At 38.7% G+C, this 16,925-nt stretch overlaps 1 protein-coding gene across 9 annotated transcripts in view; it reads right to left on the reverse strand.

Annotated features, from left to right (window-relative positions):
- VPS13D (vacuolar protein sorting 13 homolog D) overlaps positions 1 to 16,925 on the reverse strand; it is a 255,871-nt gene that overhangs the window by 198,365 nt on the left and 40,581 nt on the right. For 8 of the 9 annotated variants that reach the window (XM_087446782.1, XM_087446783.1, XM_014783877.2 and 5 more), the window contains 4 exons: positions 15,722 to 16,753; positions 11,523 to 11,613; positions 9,851 to 9,977; positions 7,377 to 7,557 (listed from right to left, as the gene is read on the reverse strand). In XM_087446782.1, the coding sequence (XP_087302908.1) occupies positions 7,377 to 7,557; positions 9,851 to 9,977; positions 11,523 to 11,613; positions 15,722 to 16,753 (1,431 nt within the window). The remainder of the gene's footprint in view (positions 1 to 7,376; positions 7,558 to 9,850; positions 9,978 to 11,522; positions 11,614 to 15,721; positions 16,754 to 16,925) is intronic. The other variant, XM_087446786.1, reaches the window with a different exon arrangement.

A 16,925-nucleotide genomic window follows, 5' to 3' on the forward strand; every position in this document is an offset into this window, starting at 1 on the left:
ATCTAGAACAGCCAAAATAATTTTGAAAAGACAGTTTCTTATAATGTTAAGCACACAGTTACCACATGATTCAGCAATTCCTCGCCTAGGTATTTACTTAAGAGAAATGAAAACATACGTCCACACAGAGACTTGAATGTAAATGTTCACAGCAGTTTTATTCAAAATAGCCAAAAACTGGAAAGTACCCAATGTCCATCAAGTGGGTGAATGGATAAACAAATCAAGTTATATTCAAACAATGGAATACTTCTCGGCAATAAAAAAAAATGCACTGCTGATACTCGCAGCAACACGGATAGGTCTCAAAAGCATTACGCTAAGTGAAAAAAGCCAGACACAACTGACTACGTACTGCATGATTTCGTTTATAGAAAAAAATTTTTTTTTTAAAAGGCAAAACTATTGTGATGGAAAGCAGACCAATGGCTGCCAGGACACAGGGATTTGGGCTAAGGGACTGTTTGTATAGGGGCAAGAGGAAACTTCTGGGATGATAGAAATGCTCTAAATCTTGATTGTGGCTGTGGTTACAAGACTATATACAATTGTTAAAACTCACTGAATTGTACACTGAAAATTAATTTTATTGTAAGTAAATGATACCACAATAAGGCTGACAAAAAGTATAATGTATAATATAATGAAATGTTTCTCATATGTTGATTAGCAAAAATTATAGATTCTAAAACAGTAAGACCAAGACAGATACTTTTTTCTACTTATTCACATTTTTTATTGATATTTTTTCTACTGCCTATAAAAAAAATATGTATTACGGGGGCCAGCCCAGTGGCATAGCGGTTAAGTTCACGCGCTCCGCTTCAGTGGCCCAGGGTTTGCAGGTTTGGATCCCGGGCACAGACCTACACACTGCTCATCAAGCCATGCTGTGGCGGCGTCCCATAGAAAGTACAGGAAGATGGGCACGGATGTTAGCCCAGGGCCAATCCTCCTCAGCAACAAGAGGAGGATTGGCATCAGATGTTAGCTCAGGGCTAATCTTCCTCTCACACACACAAAAATATATGTATTACTTTTTAAAAAGAGAGAAAAATACAGCCTTTACCATATAAAAGGCTCTTCTTTTTTTTGGTGTTAAGTACATAAATTAGGAGAATTTACAACACAATAAATACTGTCTTCACTTTCTATCTGTACATGATTGGCACTACTGTCTATCAACCCATGACTACTGCCTGTTTGTTCTGTTTTTAAGTGAATTTTACACTTAAAATTACAAGTTACAAATTACTTCATATTCACTGTAGGAAATTTAGAAGAGAAAGACAAACAAATGGACAAAAATTGATATCATCCATAATTTCACCTCCACAGATAAATACTGTGACCATTTGGGTAGGTTAATGTCAAAGTTAAGAGTAGCAACTCTGACACCCGACTCCCTGAGTCTGAATCCCCACTCTGCCACTTACTAGCTTGGTTGAGTTGCTGGGTCTCTGTGTCTCACTTTCCTTATCTGTAAAATGGGACTAATAACAGACCCTATCTTAAGGAGTTGTTGTAAGGATTAAATCAAACAACGCACCTAAAACACTTAGAAGTGAGTATGTGATATTATTAACACATCAACGCCATACCACTTTAGCCTTTTTTTTCCTATACATTTACACACACAACTGTATTTTTTAAAGTTCACTATATTAACTTACAGATTCAAAAATAATAAACCATTACTGGCATACCGTACAGCTCTTACTTTTTTAACATGCCTTAATAGTTACATGTTAATGGGAAAAGCACAGAATCACGAGTTAACCAGGGCTAAGAGTCTCAGACAACTAGAGTTAAGAGTTACTGTTTCCTTGCCTATAAAATGGCAACAGCACACCTGTCCACCACTACCTCATTACGCATCATCATAACTAATTATCTTTTTTTTCTTGTTTGTACCTTCTCACTAAAATACAAGCCCCATGTGAGCCGGCCCGGTGGCACAAGCGGTTAAGTGCGCGCGCTCCACTGCAGCAGCCCGGGGTTTGCTGGTTCCGATCCCAGGCGCGCACCAATGCACCGCTTGTCAATCCATGCTGTGGCGGCGTCCTACATAAAGTACAGGAAGATGGGCATGGATGTTAGCCCAGGGCCAGTCTTCCTCAGCAAAAAGAGGAGGATTGGCAGATGTTAGCTCAGGGCTGATCTTCCTCACAAAAAATAAAAAAATAAAAAAATAAAAATAAAATACAAGCCCCATGAGGGCAATGACCTTGTCTTTCTTGTTTTCCATAATGTTCCTAGCATCTGGCAGACAGTACGACACATCATTCCTCAATGAACATTCACTAAACAGTTGAAGAAACCAACAAATAAGGTTGTAAGGATCCAATGAGAATATATGTGAAAGCACTTTGAAAATCCCAAAGGATCATTAATATAAATAATTACAACCGAATTTATAGCATACTTATTTTTGCTGTCTCCATTTTCCTCCTGTAACTGAGTCAACAGAAGAACAGCAAGAAAAATAACTCGCCAGTGTGACAGCTTACAGCGGCAATATCCAGACTCCAGATTCTTGTCCCAAGATTTCTAAATTACATATCTTAGCTCCACCAAAAATCTGCACTCCTGATTGCTCAGTTAATAAAGAAGTTTAATATAAGAGACATCATGTAAAGTAGAAGACACAGGAAAATTATATCATACTCTGGGGTAAAAAATAAAGGAAACAATTTATATTCGGCCCAATCAAATTAGGTACATGATATTCTTCTAATCTCAAACCTTAAGATTAAAAAGAAATTTAAAGTCCCACTGGATTACAGACACTAGAAAACGTAGGAATAAAAATTCAGTTACAAGTCAAAGGTAGAGGATACCACCTGTCACCAGTACAGTATTAGGAGAAAGGAATTTAAATTTCAAACAAAATAGCCTCTTAATCTTATCACAAATAAAAGTAGGTCTTTAGCTCTCTCTGTAAATCTGAGTAATTCAAACAGCTAGGATTAAAGATCCTTGAGAAGATCAGCTTTTCTTCAAAGCCTACACATTTAGCACTATTCAAAATAGAAAACCATTCCTTTAACTTTCTGCTTGTCTTAAATAATTCGATAAGCCCAAGCTTAAAAGACTTACTGTTTAATTTCAGCTTACCCCAGGAAGTTAACCCCAATTACTCAATAATGCACAGCATCTCATTTCCTAACCCAAATGGTTCCTCACAATAACACTTACTGTTTAAACATGTAAAAATAATTGTTTTAAATGTACATAACAATTCTAATAGACAACATTTAGCAAAGTTGTATTGAGAGTCACAAAAATGTTCATGGTTTTGACAAAACAATACCATTTATAGGGTTCAATCCTATAAAAATAATTCAAAAAGTAAAAACTATGTGCACAAAGATATTCATAGAAGCATTACTCATAGGAATGAAAAACTGGAAGCAATTCAAATGTTAAAAAATAAGGAAACGGTTAAGTAAACTAACTTGATGGATTATATAGTTATTAAATAGGATAGTTATGAAAAATGCAAAGCAAGATGGAAAAAGATTATGAAAAAAGGTTACAAAAAGAAGCTGGATTCCAAAAGTGTATGCATAAAATTAACACACTTCATGTACTTTATTATACGTACTCTATGCCTTTCCTCAATTTAGAAGTCTTTTTTAAAAAGCATATGTAGGCCATAAATGTAATACCATTTTACACTCAGTAATTGGCCAAAAATGAAAAGGTTGACAATACAAGTGTTGGCAAGGATATGAATTAAAAGGAATTCTTACACATGCCGATGGGAGAGTGTAACTGAGACAGCCAGTTTGCAGAACAATCTGGCATTATCTTGTAAAGATAAACATGTGCATACCCTAAGGCCCAGTAATTCCCCTCCGAAGTATCTCGGAGAAACTCTTACACATGTGCATTAGGAGACACAGTACACAATACCAAGATACTGTAAACAACCCGAATGTACAAAAGGAAAATGGATAAATCATCTCTGTTATACACAATGAAATACAATAGTGAAAATGAATTAAATGCAATCATATGTAACAACCTGAAAGAATCTTATTAACACACTAAGTGACCGAAAAAAAGCAAGTCACAGAACATTAAATACAGTTTATACCATTTTTATAAAGAGCAAAACAAAAGATAATGTATAGAAATTTTCTTTTTTTTAATTTTTAAAGGGACTAGTAGACCTAAAAATCAGGACAGTGGTTACCTGAGGAGTTAACAAGGGAATGAGAGAGGGAAGGAACACACGTGGCTGTCTTAGCAATGTTTTAATTTTTATTTTGGTGGTGGGTTCATGGATGTTCATTTATTATCACACTTTGTAATTTATATATATGCACTACAGATATTCTTTTATATGCATCAAATACTAAATTTTTTTTTAAGTTTCTAAAGAGAGAAAAAAAGGTTATATACTCTATGATTATAACCATGGAAACACGTATAGGGAAAGGATACGATAAAAATAAATTACTATGGGGGCCGGCCCCGTGGTATAGCAGTTAAGTGTGCATGCTCCGCTTCGGCAGCTCAGGGTTCGGATCTTGGGCGCACACCAACGCACTGCTTGTCAAGCCATGCTGTGGCAGTGTCCCATATAAAAAAAGTGGAGGAAGATGGCCACGGATGTTAGCCGAGGGCCAGTCTTCCTCAGCAAAAAGAGGAGGATTGGCAACAGATGTTAGCTCAGAGCTAATCTTCCTCACAAAAAAAAAAAAGAAAGAAAAAAATTACTGTAGACAGCTACTTTTCAACAAGGGAGCCAAGAACATACAATGGAGAAAGGAAAGTCTCTTCAATAAATGGTGTCGGGAAAACTGGACAGCCACATGCAAAAGAATGAAAGTGGACCATTATCTTACATAGCACACAAAAATTAACTGAAAATGCATTAAAGACTTAAATGTAAGACCTGAAACCATGAAATTTCTAGAAGAAAACACAGGCTGCAGGCTCTTCGACATTGGACTCAGCAACATGTTTTCAAGTACCATGTCTGACCAGGCAAGGGAAACAATAGGAAAAATAAACAAATGGGACTACATCAAACTAAAAAGCTCTGCACAGCAAAGGAAACCATCAACAAAACGAAAAGACAAGCTAACAATTGGGAGAAGATATTTGCAAACCATATATCTGATAAGGGGTTAATATCCAAAATATATAAAGAACTCATATATCTCAACAACAAAAAAACTAACAACCCAATTAAAAAATGGGCAAAAGATCTGAATAGGCATTTCTCCAAAGAAGATATACAGATGGCCAACAGGCACATGAAAAGATGTTCAACATCATTAACTATCAGGGAAATGCAAATCAAAACTACAATGAGATATCACCTCACACCTGTCAGAATGGCTATAATTAAACAAGTGTTGGAGAGAATGTGGCAAGAAGGGAACTCTCATACACTGCTAGTGGGAATGCAAACTGGGGCAGCCACTATGGAAAACAGTATGGAGATTCCTCAAAAAATTAAGAATAGAACTACCATACGATCCAGCTTTTCCACTGCTGGGTATTTATCCAAAGAACATGAAAACACGAATGCATAAAGACACATGCACCCCTATGTTCACTGGAGCGTTATTCACAATAGCCAAGACTTGGAAGCAACCTAGATGCCCAGCAAGAGATGAATGGATAAAGAAGATGTGGTATATATATGCAATGGAATACTACTCAGCCATAAGAAATGATGAAATCCAGCCATTTGTGACCAACGTGGATGGACCTTGAGGGTTATTATGCTAAGCGAAATAAGTCAGAGGGAGAAAGTCAAATACCGTATGCTCTCACTCATAAATAGAAGACAAAAACAACAACAAACAAAGACATAGAGACAGAGATTGGATTGGTGGCTACCAGAGGGGAAGGGAGGGAGGGAGGAGGGTGAAAGGGATGATTAGGCACATGTGTGTGGTGATGGATTGTAATTAGTCTTTAGGTGGTGAACATGATGTAATCTATACAGAAATCAAAATATAATGATGTACACCTGAAATTTATATAATGTTATAAACCAATGTTAATGCAATTAAAAAAAAAGAAGAAAACAAAATTAATGAATGAATTAATTAAAACATACCTATGGTGCTAGGAGATTGGTAAGATTAATTCCTTTTTCAGATTCCCTATAATTTTATTATACTATTTTTATATTCTAAAAAAACACATTCTTTGGAAGATACATAGGAAACTGGTCACATTGGTTGCTTCCAGGAAGAGAAACTGAGAAGTAACTGAGAGAAGACTTTTCTCCATACACCCTTTTTTACTTTGATTCCATACCAAATCAATATATAACATATCCAAAATTTTTTTAGTATAAAATTTTTAAGTGTTGCCATTATAAAGACAATATCTATTTTTTAAATTATAATCTTTTACCCAATAAAGTTTAAAAATAAATAAATAACAAGTTTTACAAAGAACTACATGGTACTCGTTTTCTGTGGTTCCCAAACAGTGTGCCAAGACAGCCTTATAGTCAAAGATGCGCTGCCAAGACATTTTAGATTTTTGAGGGAAACACATCGTCTGTCAGACACTGCACAAACTACTGACCTGAAGTGGTTTGCATTCAGTGTTCAATCACGCTACCTTCCTTTCAATCATGTCACGTCTTTGCGAAGCTGCATCTTAAGCAGCTGCTGTGATAAAAACCAAGCACCCTGAGGAAATAAACGTGGAACAGGACACGAGGGCTGTGAGGTCCAGCCTGACTCCAAGTTTGAGAAGTCGTACAGTGCCCAAGAGGCACATACAACCTACCAGTGTAGGTTCTTAAACAACCTACTAGTTATTTAAGAACGAAGTAAAAATATTATTCATTTATATGTTATTTTTCGAAACAACTACAAAGTATTTAAGTTGCTTAGACTTAATTACTTTGTAAATGGAAAGGCCATTAGGTGTTTCTTTCAGCCTAGGATGTGCCATGGAAAAACTTCCAAGACATGAAGGGAGCCAGGAACTAAGAAATTTGGGAACTTCCAATCTATTTGAAAAAAACCCTCTTTATATAATGGATATGTTCCTCGGGACCACTTTCCAAGAGAAGTATCCCCACTGAAGTCCTAGAAGGGACCAGAAGTCTTAAGTGTTATCCATAAATTTCATTTATCTTTTCTTAGAGAAAGCTAAAGCTACACTTTAAAGGTAATTAAAACACGCTATAATGAATAAGGAATATAAGCTCTTCAATTACAGTTAAGATTTCTGTAGATGATCAGCGACATGGAAGACATTAGTAAGCATAAAATTCCTAATTACCTTTACTTTTTTCAGTGAAATTTTCCAGATTTAGCTCTAGAGGCTTAACAGTTCTAATGATCAGTCAAACTGGAAAAGCAACTTGGAGCAACGAGACGACCTACCGTCTGCCCCTCGATAGCAGCGCGCTGGCGCCCTAACACGTCTTGCAGCTGAGTGAAGTGCTGAATGAAGGCCACCACCTCCGCCTGAAAGCGCTGAGTATGCACGTACTGCACGGAGGCCATCTGGAGGCTCACTCGAACGTCGTGTTCTCTCCGGAGCAGAGGGTCAGGCCGTCCATACCTAGGAGTAAGACAGCAGCAAGATACAAGTTAGTATTTGAAGGAAACCTGGCTTGATTTAGGGGTTTCCCTAAAAAGCAGCTTCAACTATTAAAACAGAAATCCACAATCAGGTTTTACAAAGCAAACGCCAATAATTACTCCCTTCAAAAACACGGTGAAGACATTAAATAAAAATCAGGTGTGACAGCCAGGCTCTAAACAGGTGGGCAGCTTTGGGCGCTAAACTCACACTTGATTCCAGAACTCACTCAAAAGCCACCTGTGGTTCAGACCTTTCTGGGCCTCTTTTTCCCTGCCTTTAAGGAAAAGTGATTATTCCTGCTCACTCTGTTCTGGCAAGGATTATGACAATATAGGCTTGAAAGATAGGGGCCGGCCCGGTGGCGCAGCAGTTAAGTGCTCGTGCTCCGCTGAAGCGGCCCAGGGTTCGCCGGTTCGGATCCCGGGCACACACCGACGCATCCCTTGTTAAGCCATACCGTGGCAGTGTCCCATGTAAAGTGGAGGAAGATGGGCATGGATGTCAGCCCAGGGCCACTCTTCCTCAGCAAAAGGAGGAGGATTGGCAGATGTTAGCTCAGGGCTAATCTTCCTCACCAAAAAAAAAAAAAAAGATAAAAATAAGGCCATGAAACAACGGGTAAGGAAAATTAGGCAACAGAACCAATGTTTCTGGGAAAATTTGTCTTCTGGGGCCAAAAAGAAGTCCTTGTTTTACTTCGGTGAAATGTAGGCCGAAGAGTTTTAGCATCTACATTCAAAGATAAATTAGAAAACTTACACAATGGTTTTGAATTTAACGGAGCATGGTGTCACAATAATAAATTATCATACAAGACATAGTCACTGGGGAAAGGAACTCACATTTGCCAAGCACCTATTTAGTTCCAGGCAAAGAGTTTTATATTAGTTATGTCATTTATTATAGAACCATGCCACCATGGTATGTAATAATATAAACAAATCGATCTAAATTCTCAGTAGAGTATAATACGCTCCTCTTGAAAATAAAAGAAGTTCTCAGACATCTTTTAGAACAGTTTTTCTCAACTCTGGTTGAACATTAGAATCACTTTGAAACCTTAAAAAAAAAAAAAAAACACTGAGCACTATCCTAGACCAGAATATTTGGGGGCAGAGCTATATATCTACATTTTCTAACAGCTCCCCAAAACTTTGAAAACTACCATTTTAAACATTCTGCCTTCTGAGAAAACCATCCTTTAATAATTAGATAGGCCTCAAGATGTCTTCTAAAATCTAAGATCAAAAAGATTCAATACAGATTGTGTCTATGCAGCAAAAAGTACATAATGTAATTTGTCACCCATATCTTCAATAACTTTCTCAGGCTAAAATCATTCCAGAACTTTTAGAGCTAGATGGGAACTGATCTAATTTAGTCCTCTCAATATTTAGATAGAAAAATTTATGCATGGCGATGGAGCGACTTGCCTAAGGTCACATTACAAGTTAATGCAAAACCAGCATGAGAGCTCAGGCCTTTTAATAATCAGAATTATCTCAATCTTACTCTTGTTTTTGAAGCCTGAGTAGCCCACTTCAATGCAAATCCATTTTATTTATTTTAAAGGTACTTAATTTTTTTTTTTTGGCTTGGAAAGATTCGCCCTGAGCTAACATCTGTTGCCAATCTTCCTCTCTTTTTTTCCTCCCCAAAGCCCCAGTACATAGTTAAATATTCTAGTTGTAAGGCCTTCTAGGGGCCAGCACAGTGGCGCAAGCAGTTAAGTGCACACACTCTGATGCGGTGGCCCGGGGTTCGCAGGTTCGGATCCCTGGTGCTCACCAAGGCACAGCTTATCAAGCCATGCTGTGGCGGCGTCCCATTTAAAGTAGAGGAAGATGGGCACGGATATTAGCTCAGGGCCAATCTTACTCAGCAAAAAGAAAAGAGAAGGATTGGCATCGGATGTTAGCTCAGGGCTGGTCTTCCTCACAAAAAAAAAAATTAAAAAGTAAGGCCTTCTAGTTCTTCTATGTGAGCCACAGCCACAGCATGGCTACTGACAGACAAGTGGTGTGGTTCCGCACCCCAGAACCGAACCCAGGCTGCCAAAACAGAGCACACTGAACTTTAACCACTAGACCATCAGGGCTGGCTCAGATCTATTTTAATATAAATCAGGATTCCTCACAATTAGATCATATTGATTTTACATAAGAAGGTAAAATTTTTAAAAACTTTTCTTCATTGTTTAGCCAACAAGAATTTGAAACAGCAAGCAATTATGACAAAATGTTAAGTGAGAAAAGATCGGTATTTTTACTTAAAAGTCTGGAAAATGAGTGCTTCTTCCCCACTTGTAGTAAACCGTTCTCTGTAGAACTCTCCATGGGCTGTAAGGTCACTTAGAGACAGGCTCCCGATGCTTCCCTGTAAGGCCAGGTCTCCCTCTAGGGATGTTAAAATTAGAACACATCATGTATCTTTTTTTGTCATACACCTTAAATACGTCCAGAACAAAAACTGATATACACATGCCTCAGACTCTTCACTATTTAATCAAACTAAATGTCAAATTTTCATATTCTAATATACCCAAAAAAAATATTTTATGCAATATTTCAAATAGTCTCAATATAGAAGTCCAAAGTGAACTGAAATAATACAGCAACATCACACTTTAACATTTACATTACACATTAAATTAAATGCATACACAAATTAAAGGATAAGACCTTTAATGAGATTAGATCACTAATTAGAATTAGTGAATTAGCATAAGGCCTATTAATTGTACAATGGATAAAAGAATAAAAGAGGAAGTGTCAGAGATATGTCAGGTATTCAAGCAACATTAAGTGGATTTTAGTGTGATTTAATAAAAAAAAAAGCAAAATTAATGAGACAGACACACTGGAGGCATAGATGTGAAACTCCTCTGATATTACAAAAGTGGAGCCCCTGGAGGCAAAGAAGGAATGTTGCAACATGTACACCTGGATGTGAACCCACAATGAATCATTCTTAACGTAGTGTAGGTATTGAAAAGGGATATTCTGAACTATTGCTTCCGTAAAACAAATTTTATCATCACAATTAGCATTACAAAACAATGACTAAGGTGGATATGTTTGGCATGCTAGTTCTGCTCTCAATGAATCAAAGACACATACTTATTTTTGACTCTTTACGTCCTCTAACAAAAATATCCAAGCTTCTCCCAACTGTAAAGACCTACCTCTTCTAGGAAGCTTTTATAAATTAATTTACACCAGGCATGAAACCTCAATTTCAGTTCATTCCTTCTCCCAAAAGACATTCTTGTTTTACCACAGAGTCAACATTTGAGCTTTGTACAAATCTTCTTTACTTCATTACCAGTTGCTTAAGGAAGGAATAGTGTTTTATTCACACTTTATAAATCCCTACTATTTAGAACCCGATGTACCTGATCACTTGTGTTCTAAAAATTTCAACCTACCAAGTCCCATTAAAAGGATGCCAGCTTTGCTACAATATCCTCTTGCTTAAAACCACGCCCTCTATTGGTGGCTTTCCCCATCTATGTCAATAGATAGAGTGAACATATGCCCTGGTTTCCCAGAGACAGCCCTGTTATATGCCCATTTTAATTATTCATAATGTTCCCTTTCACTCTCAAAAATGTCCCAATTTGGACAAAGAAATTATATAGTCACCCCAGATAATTTGTTTAAAAACATAGATAGATGCAAGGGTCCCTTCCCAACCTAGAGAATCAGATTCTTGGATGTGGAGGGAGTCATGCCAGACACTTGCATTTTTAACAAGCTATCCAGATGATTCTGCTCCATAAGCCAGTATTTGGGAACCACCACCAGAAAATCATGGCCAGACCAATAACCACAATCAAGCCACTGATCCACACCTTACTTAGCATGTGAGGACAATTAGAATTGTAAGCAGGATGCTCAAATTCTTACCAGATTTTGCAAGTTGGATTTTTCCCCACTTACCAATCATTTCCAGGTGTGCCACTAATTTGGACACATTTGCTTTAGCAAGCTCACTGGTGGTCTTATTGAGCACGAGAGAGAGCGAATGAACCTAAGAACACAGAAGATAAAACAAGGCAAGTATTACTGGAGGGGAAGGTATCTTTCAGGTGAACAGCAGAACAAAATCAAGGAAGATGCAAAAAGATGTGGGAAATTGGAAGGCAAGGCTTTTACTGATGCCAATTTCACTTTAGCTTTTCTTAGCCAGTCAAACCAGAATCTGAGGAAAGACCTGATAAGAAAGGAACTCACATCCGGGATCCAAACCCACGAATCCCTGGCCACCAAAGTGGAATGCACGAACTTAACCACTAAGCCACTGGGCTGGGCACAGACCTACAAACTGCTCATCAAGCCATGCTGTGGCAGCACCCCATATATAAAGTAGAGGAAGATTGGTAGAGATGTTAGCTCAGCAACAATCTTGCTCAAGCAAAAAGAGGAAGACTGGCAACTGATGTTAGCTCAGGGCCAATCTTCCTCACCAAAAAAAAAAAAAAGAAAAGAAAGAAAGGAACTCAACTGGGCAATTTAAAACCCAGGTTCTGTGGTGCCTTCTCTGTGGTTACCTTGTCTAGTCTCTGTTAGTGAATTGCTTTACATTATGAAACAATTTTTCTCATTCTTGCCTTCACCTTTAATATTGCACTATTCTGTAATCACTCATACAGATCATTAAGTCCATTCTAAGAAATCTGTCAAAGCAAAATAATAAATGATTAATATTTAATGTCTGTGGACAAATATTTAATTTGTTGACCAACTTTACCTAGGAACCACAAAGATTTTTTTTTCCAAGAGACAATTATAAATAGAAGAAAATCAAAATCTTCTATCTTGAGAACAGCATTCTTTGTAACAAATAAATCCTGTATTGTGATACTGTCATTTTAACCACTACAAGGACGATACGTCTAGGATTTGTTGAGGCAGGTAGCTCTGAGTGCCATCACTGGGGATAAGGCATTGGTTGAAGCGAAGGAAGGAGAGAGGAGAAGACAAAGAGCAGATCCAACCTCAATCCACACTCACTGCTTCCAAACAGCAGAGACCATGTCTGTCGTATGCACCCCTTTATCTTTAATGCCTACCACAAAGCAGGTGCTCAGCAGACGTCTGATGAATGAATGATTAGGAGGAAAAAAGATGGGACAAGAGAGAAAGAAAATAATAGGGGGAAAGGAAGAAGGAAAAACATGTGTAGAGGAAGGCAGAGAAAAAAGGAGGGGATTATTATAGATGAAGCAATGACTTAGGGGCCACTCAGTGCCACAGAGGTTCTCTTGCAGTAAGCTTCTTGACACAGACCACAGAAGGGAATAAGATTAAAAAGAAAGAGGAAATTTAAAAACCTCTAGTCATTTAATCACCAAAATAACATATATGCTGGGTCTAAAAATGCTTTGTTTGGAGGAATCTGGCTATCATCACCTGAACCCACTCTCAGCATGGATCTTAGCGACACTAAGTGGGACAACCAGATGTTGTATACACCTCCTGGCATAACGCAACAGGGCGCACTCAGCACCACCTATGAAGTGTTCTTACCAAATATGATCAAGTCTCTAGAACTAACTTCCATTTCTAAAATTAGAAGATAAGTCAGATGGCACCACAGGGAAACAAGCTGACAAATCCAGAATGTGGGACACTCTGCAGGACACTAACCCAGTTCTTACAAGTCAATTGCATGGCGGGTGGGGGAAGTGGGGGAGAGGGCTGCTTTACTTTAATTTACAGAGATTTAAGAGACATGACAGCAAATGTAACATGTGAACATAATTTGGATCCCCATTCAAAAGATTCAAATGTCATTTTATTTAATTCTCCTCATTCTGTAGATGAGGAAACCACAGCTCAGAAGAGCAAAGTATTCCACCCAGTTGTAGCGATCAGAGGAAAGACATGAAGTTTCTTAAACCATTCATTCCTCTACAATCCACCAGTAAAAAGGCATTTTTGAGACAATCAGGAAAATCTGATTATGGATTGGTGAGTATTACATAATACCAAGGAATTCTTGTTAATTTAGTTAGTCATGATAATGCATTTTGGTTATGTAAGAAAATGTCCATAATTTTTAGAAATGAATACTGAAGTATATAGAGCCAAAACAATATATCTGGAATTTGCTTTAAAATACTTCAGCAAAGAGAAAAAAAGGAATAGATAAAGTAAATATGATGAATCTCACAGGGTTGGGTCTATGGGGGTTCATTATACTATTCTATTTGTGATATGTTTGAAATTTTTCACAATAAAAATGTTTTCAAAAATTCTTATTTTAGGGGCTGGCTGGTGGCGCAAGCAGTTAAGTGCGGGCACTCTGCTTTGGTGGCCCCGGGGTTCGCAGCTTCAGATCCCGGGCGCGCACCGACGCACCACTTGTCAAAGCCGTGCTGTGGCGGCGTCCCATATAAAGTGGAGGAAGATGGGCACGGATGTTAGCTCAGAGCCAATCTTCCTCATCAAAAAAAGAGGATTGGCATCGGATGTCAGCTCAGGGCTGATCTTCCTCATGAAAAAAAAAAAATTCTTATTTTAAAGAAGTGTACCGTTGATGGGCATTTATCTAGTCCTGTTCTCTTGTGAAACCAGCTTTATCTATGCATGCAAAGCCCCCTGGGAGCACTCCACATCCAACACCAATGGGCTCCTGAGGCAGTTCATTACAGGTACCACAAGAACAGTTACAAACACACGACGACCAAAAGAAGGACTGAAGCCTCTTCAGCTTCCATTCACCTTGCTAAACAAGGTACCAGAGGCCTCAGAGCACCGCAAAGGCATTCACTCACAGACACTGGGCAAGAGAGGTAAAACTGATTCATGCCCAACTCTTCCATTTCTAGAGGAAAGAAGCCTACTGCCAGCTAAGGAAACAAGAAAATGGCAGCTGGATAAAACACAATTCTCCTCCCCGACTTCTCGCCAGTCCACATATGCTAAGACATGTAGATGAAGAACTTCATCCTCAGGGCACACAAATGTAATCAGCCACTTGCAGGGCCCAGGGCTCTGGAGTGGTGCTAGTCACAACAGGCCCACGTACCCCCAAATGGTCAATTTAACTGCTTACACATCTTACTGTTCTAGCACACAGAGCAGAATAGCCTTCAATTCAAGTGCTGTCTTTTTTAAGTGTTTTTTAAACATTTACAATATCAGTACCAACGACAAGTTATAAGTATGGTAATCCCTGTAATAGCAAAAATAATAATAGCTATCGCTCACTGAACGCTTATTGAGCATGATGCATTGTGCGAAGGACCTTACCTATATTACCACATTGAACCCTCACAACCCGATGACGCAGGCACCATTTAACACCTTCAGTTTATTGATGAAAAACTTGAGGAAGAAAGAGGTTAAATAATGTGCCCACGGCCACACAGCTGTATGGTTACCACAAAAGTGCCAGGATTCAAACCCAGGCAATATGACATTTGAGACTTCATTCTCAACAGCTGGACTGCTGCCCTCAATAAAAGCCAACAACATACCAAGTGAGTGGGGAGACGACGATAAGGCCTACATTTTAAAGTAGCTACTACGTCCTGGACACTTTGCTACGTGCTTTACACATAGCACCTCAGTTATTTTAATTAGATGATGGAAGATGAGGAAACTGAGGCTCGGAGAAGCTAAGTAATTCCATTGAATTATATAGCCCAAAAGAAAGACAGCAAGTTACTTAAACCTCTTCTCTGCCTCCAGATGGGATGTACACTAAAACCTTTTCTAAAATATTAATGTCTACCCTTTTGTAACATCCAGAAGACTATATAGCTCCCCTGCTAATAAAATCTATTTTCTAGAGTAAATGTACAATGATAGCATTTAAATAAACAAACCCATATTCATTCTTTTTTGTGTGTGTGTGAGGAACATCAGTCCTGAACTAACATCTGATGCCAATCCTCCTCTTTTTGTCGAGGAAGATTGGCCCTGGGCTAACATCTGTGCCCATCTTCCTCTACTTTATATGGAATGCCGCCACAGCATGGCTTGATAAGCGGTGCATCAGCGCACACCTGGGATCCGAACCTGCGAACCCCAGGCCTCCGAAGCACAGCACGTGCAGTTAACCACTACGCCACCGGGCTGGCCCCCCAAATTCATTCTTATAATTTAAAGGAGCCAAAGGCAACAGATACCTTGAGATCCAGCTTAGTGTTAACTGGATCCTGAAGTTCAGACTCTATTACAGCATTTGATTCTGACTTCACGTTTTGTAGAATGTCCTCAGGTGGTACCTTCACTGCATGGTTGTCTGCAGTGGAGCCAATTCCAAAAAAATCTAGTATCACAACCCAGGTTTGGAGTGTGATCAGCACATCCAAGCAGTTAAAATCAACATCAATGCTCCGGTTAACGCCATTATAACTGGAAGAGAATTCTGGATGTTTCTTATCCACCAAGAATATATTGATATGGACCAAGGAATCATCAAATTTACTCTTTCCAGTAAGTATCTTGGGCTCATCTACTGTTGGAGAAGGAGGTGGAGTCAAGGGATAGTCCTTGTCTTGGACTTCCTTTTGCTTCTTCCGGGATGCGGAGGTGGGTCTCTGGTATAGCTGGAAGACATTAGGAGCTTCTTCCATGTGGGAAGGGAGAGACCGAGGCATATCAGGATACTCCACGTTGGATACTGAAGGGCAGGACTGAGAAAGATATTCTTTTTGTGCTAAACTAGATGGCTTAGGGGCTCCCCGAGACACCATCAGGTTCTTATATTTGGAATCTGGATTTTTCTCCAGTAAGTCTTCCATTAGCAGAGAGCGCAGGGCAATCTGAATGGACAAAGTCTGAGGATGGTCTTTACTGAATTCCACCTCAAAATCCTGAAACTTTAAGCTCACAAGACCCTGGGCCCCCAAAGTCAGATCTCCACTTAGCTGAACTTGAAGCTCTGATATACAAAAGTTGGCTTGAATCTGGGTAAAGGATTTGACTTCCTTCACAGACAAGGACTTTTGAGAAGAGTTAGAAAGGCTGGAGTGGCTGAACAATCCATTCTCCTTCCTTTCAATGGAAGGTTCTCCACAGGTACTGAGGGAAGGCAGAGGAGAATTAGGGCAAGGTGAGGAGGTAGCACTGACTGGAAACTTATTCAGATCTTCACTATACACGAGATTGTCCAGTGTTTGTAAAACCTGCTCATATACATGCTTTGCTAACACCACCTGTATTCAAAGAGAAAAATTCAGTTATTCCGCCACTGTTATTGATTGCACTCAGATGCACTGCCCACAAATTTCCAAAGTTGATTTTCATCAATTTCCCCAAGAGGTTATCAATTAGTTGATAGCAAGGATTATCTCTTTGGTTTCTTTTCTGTTCTTATCTCTCTCTGAC

This window comes from Ceratotherium simum, chromosome 22, assembly GCF_057802395.1.
Source record: "Ceratotherium simum simum isolate JZ-2026a chromosome 22, ASM5780239v1, whole genome shotgun sequence".
Lineage (NCBI taxonomy): Eukaryota > Metazoa > Chordata > Mammalia > Perissodactyla > Rhinocerotidae > Ceratotherium > Ceratotherium simum.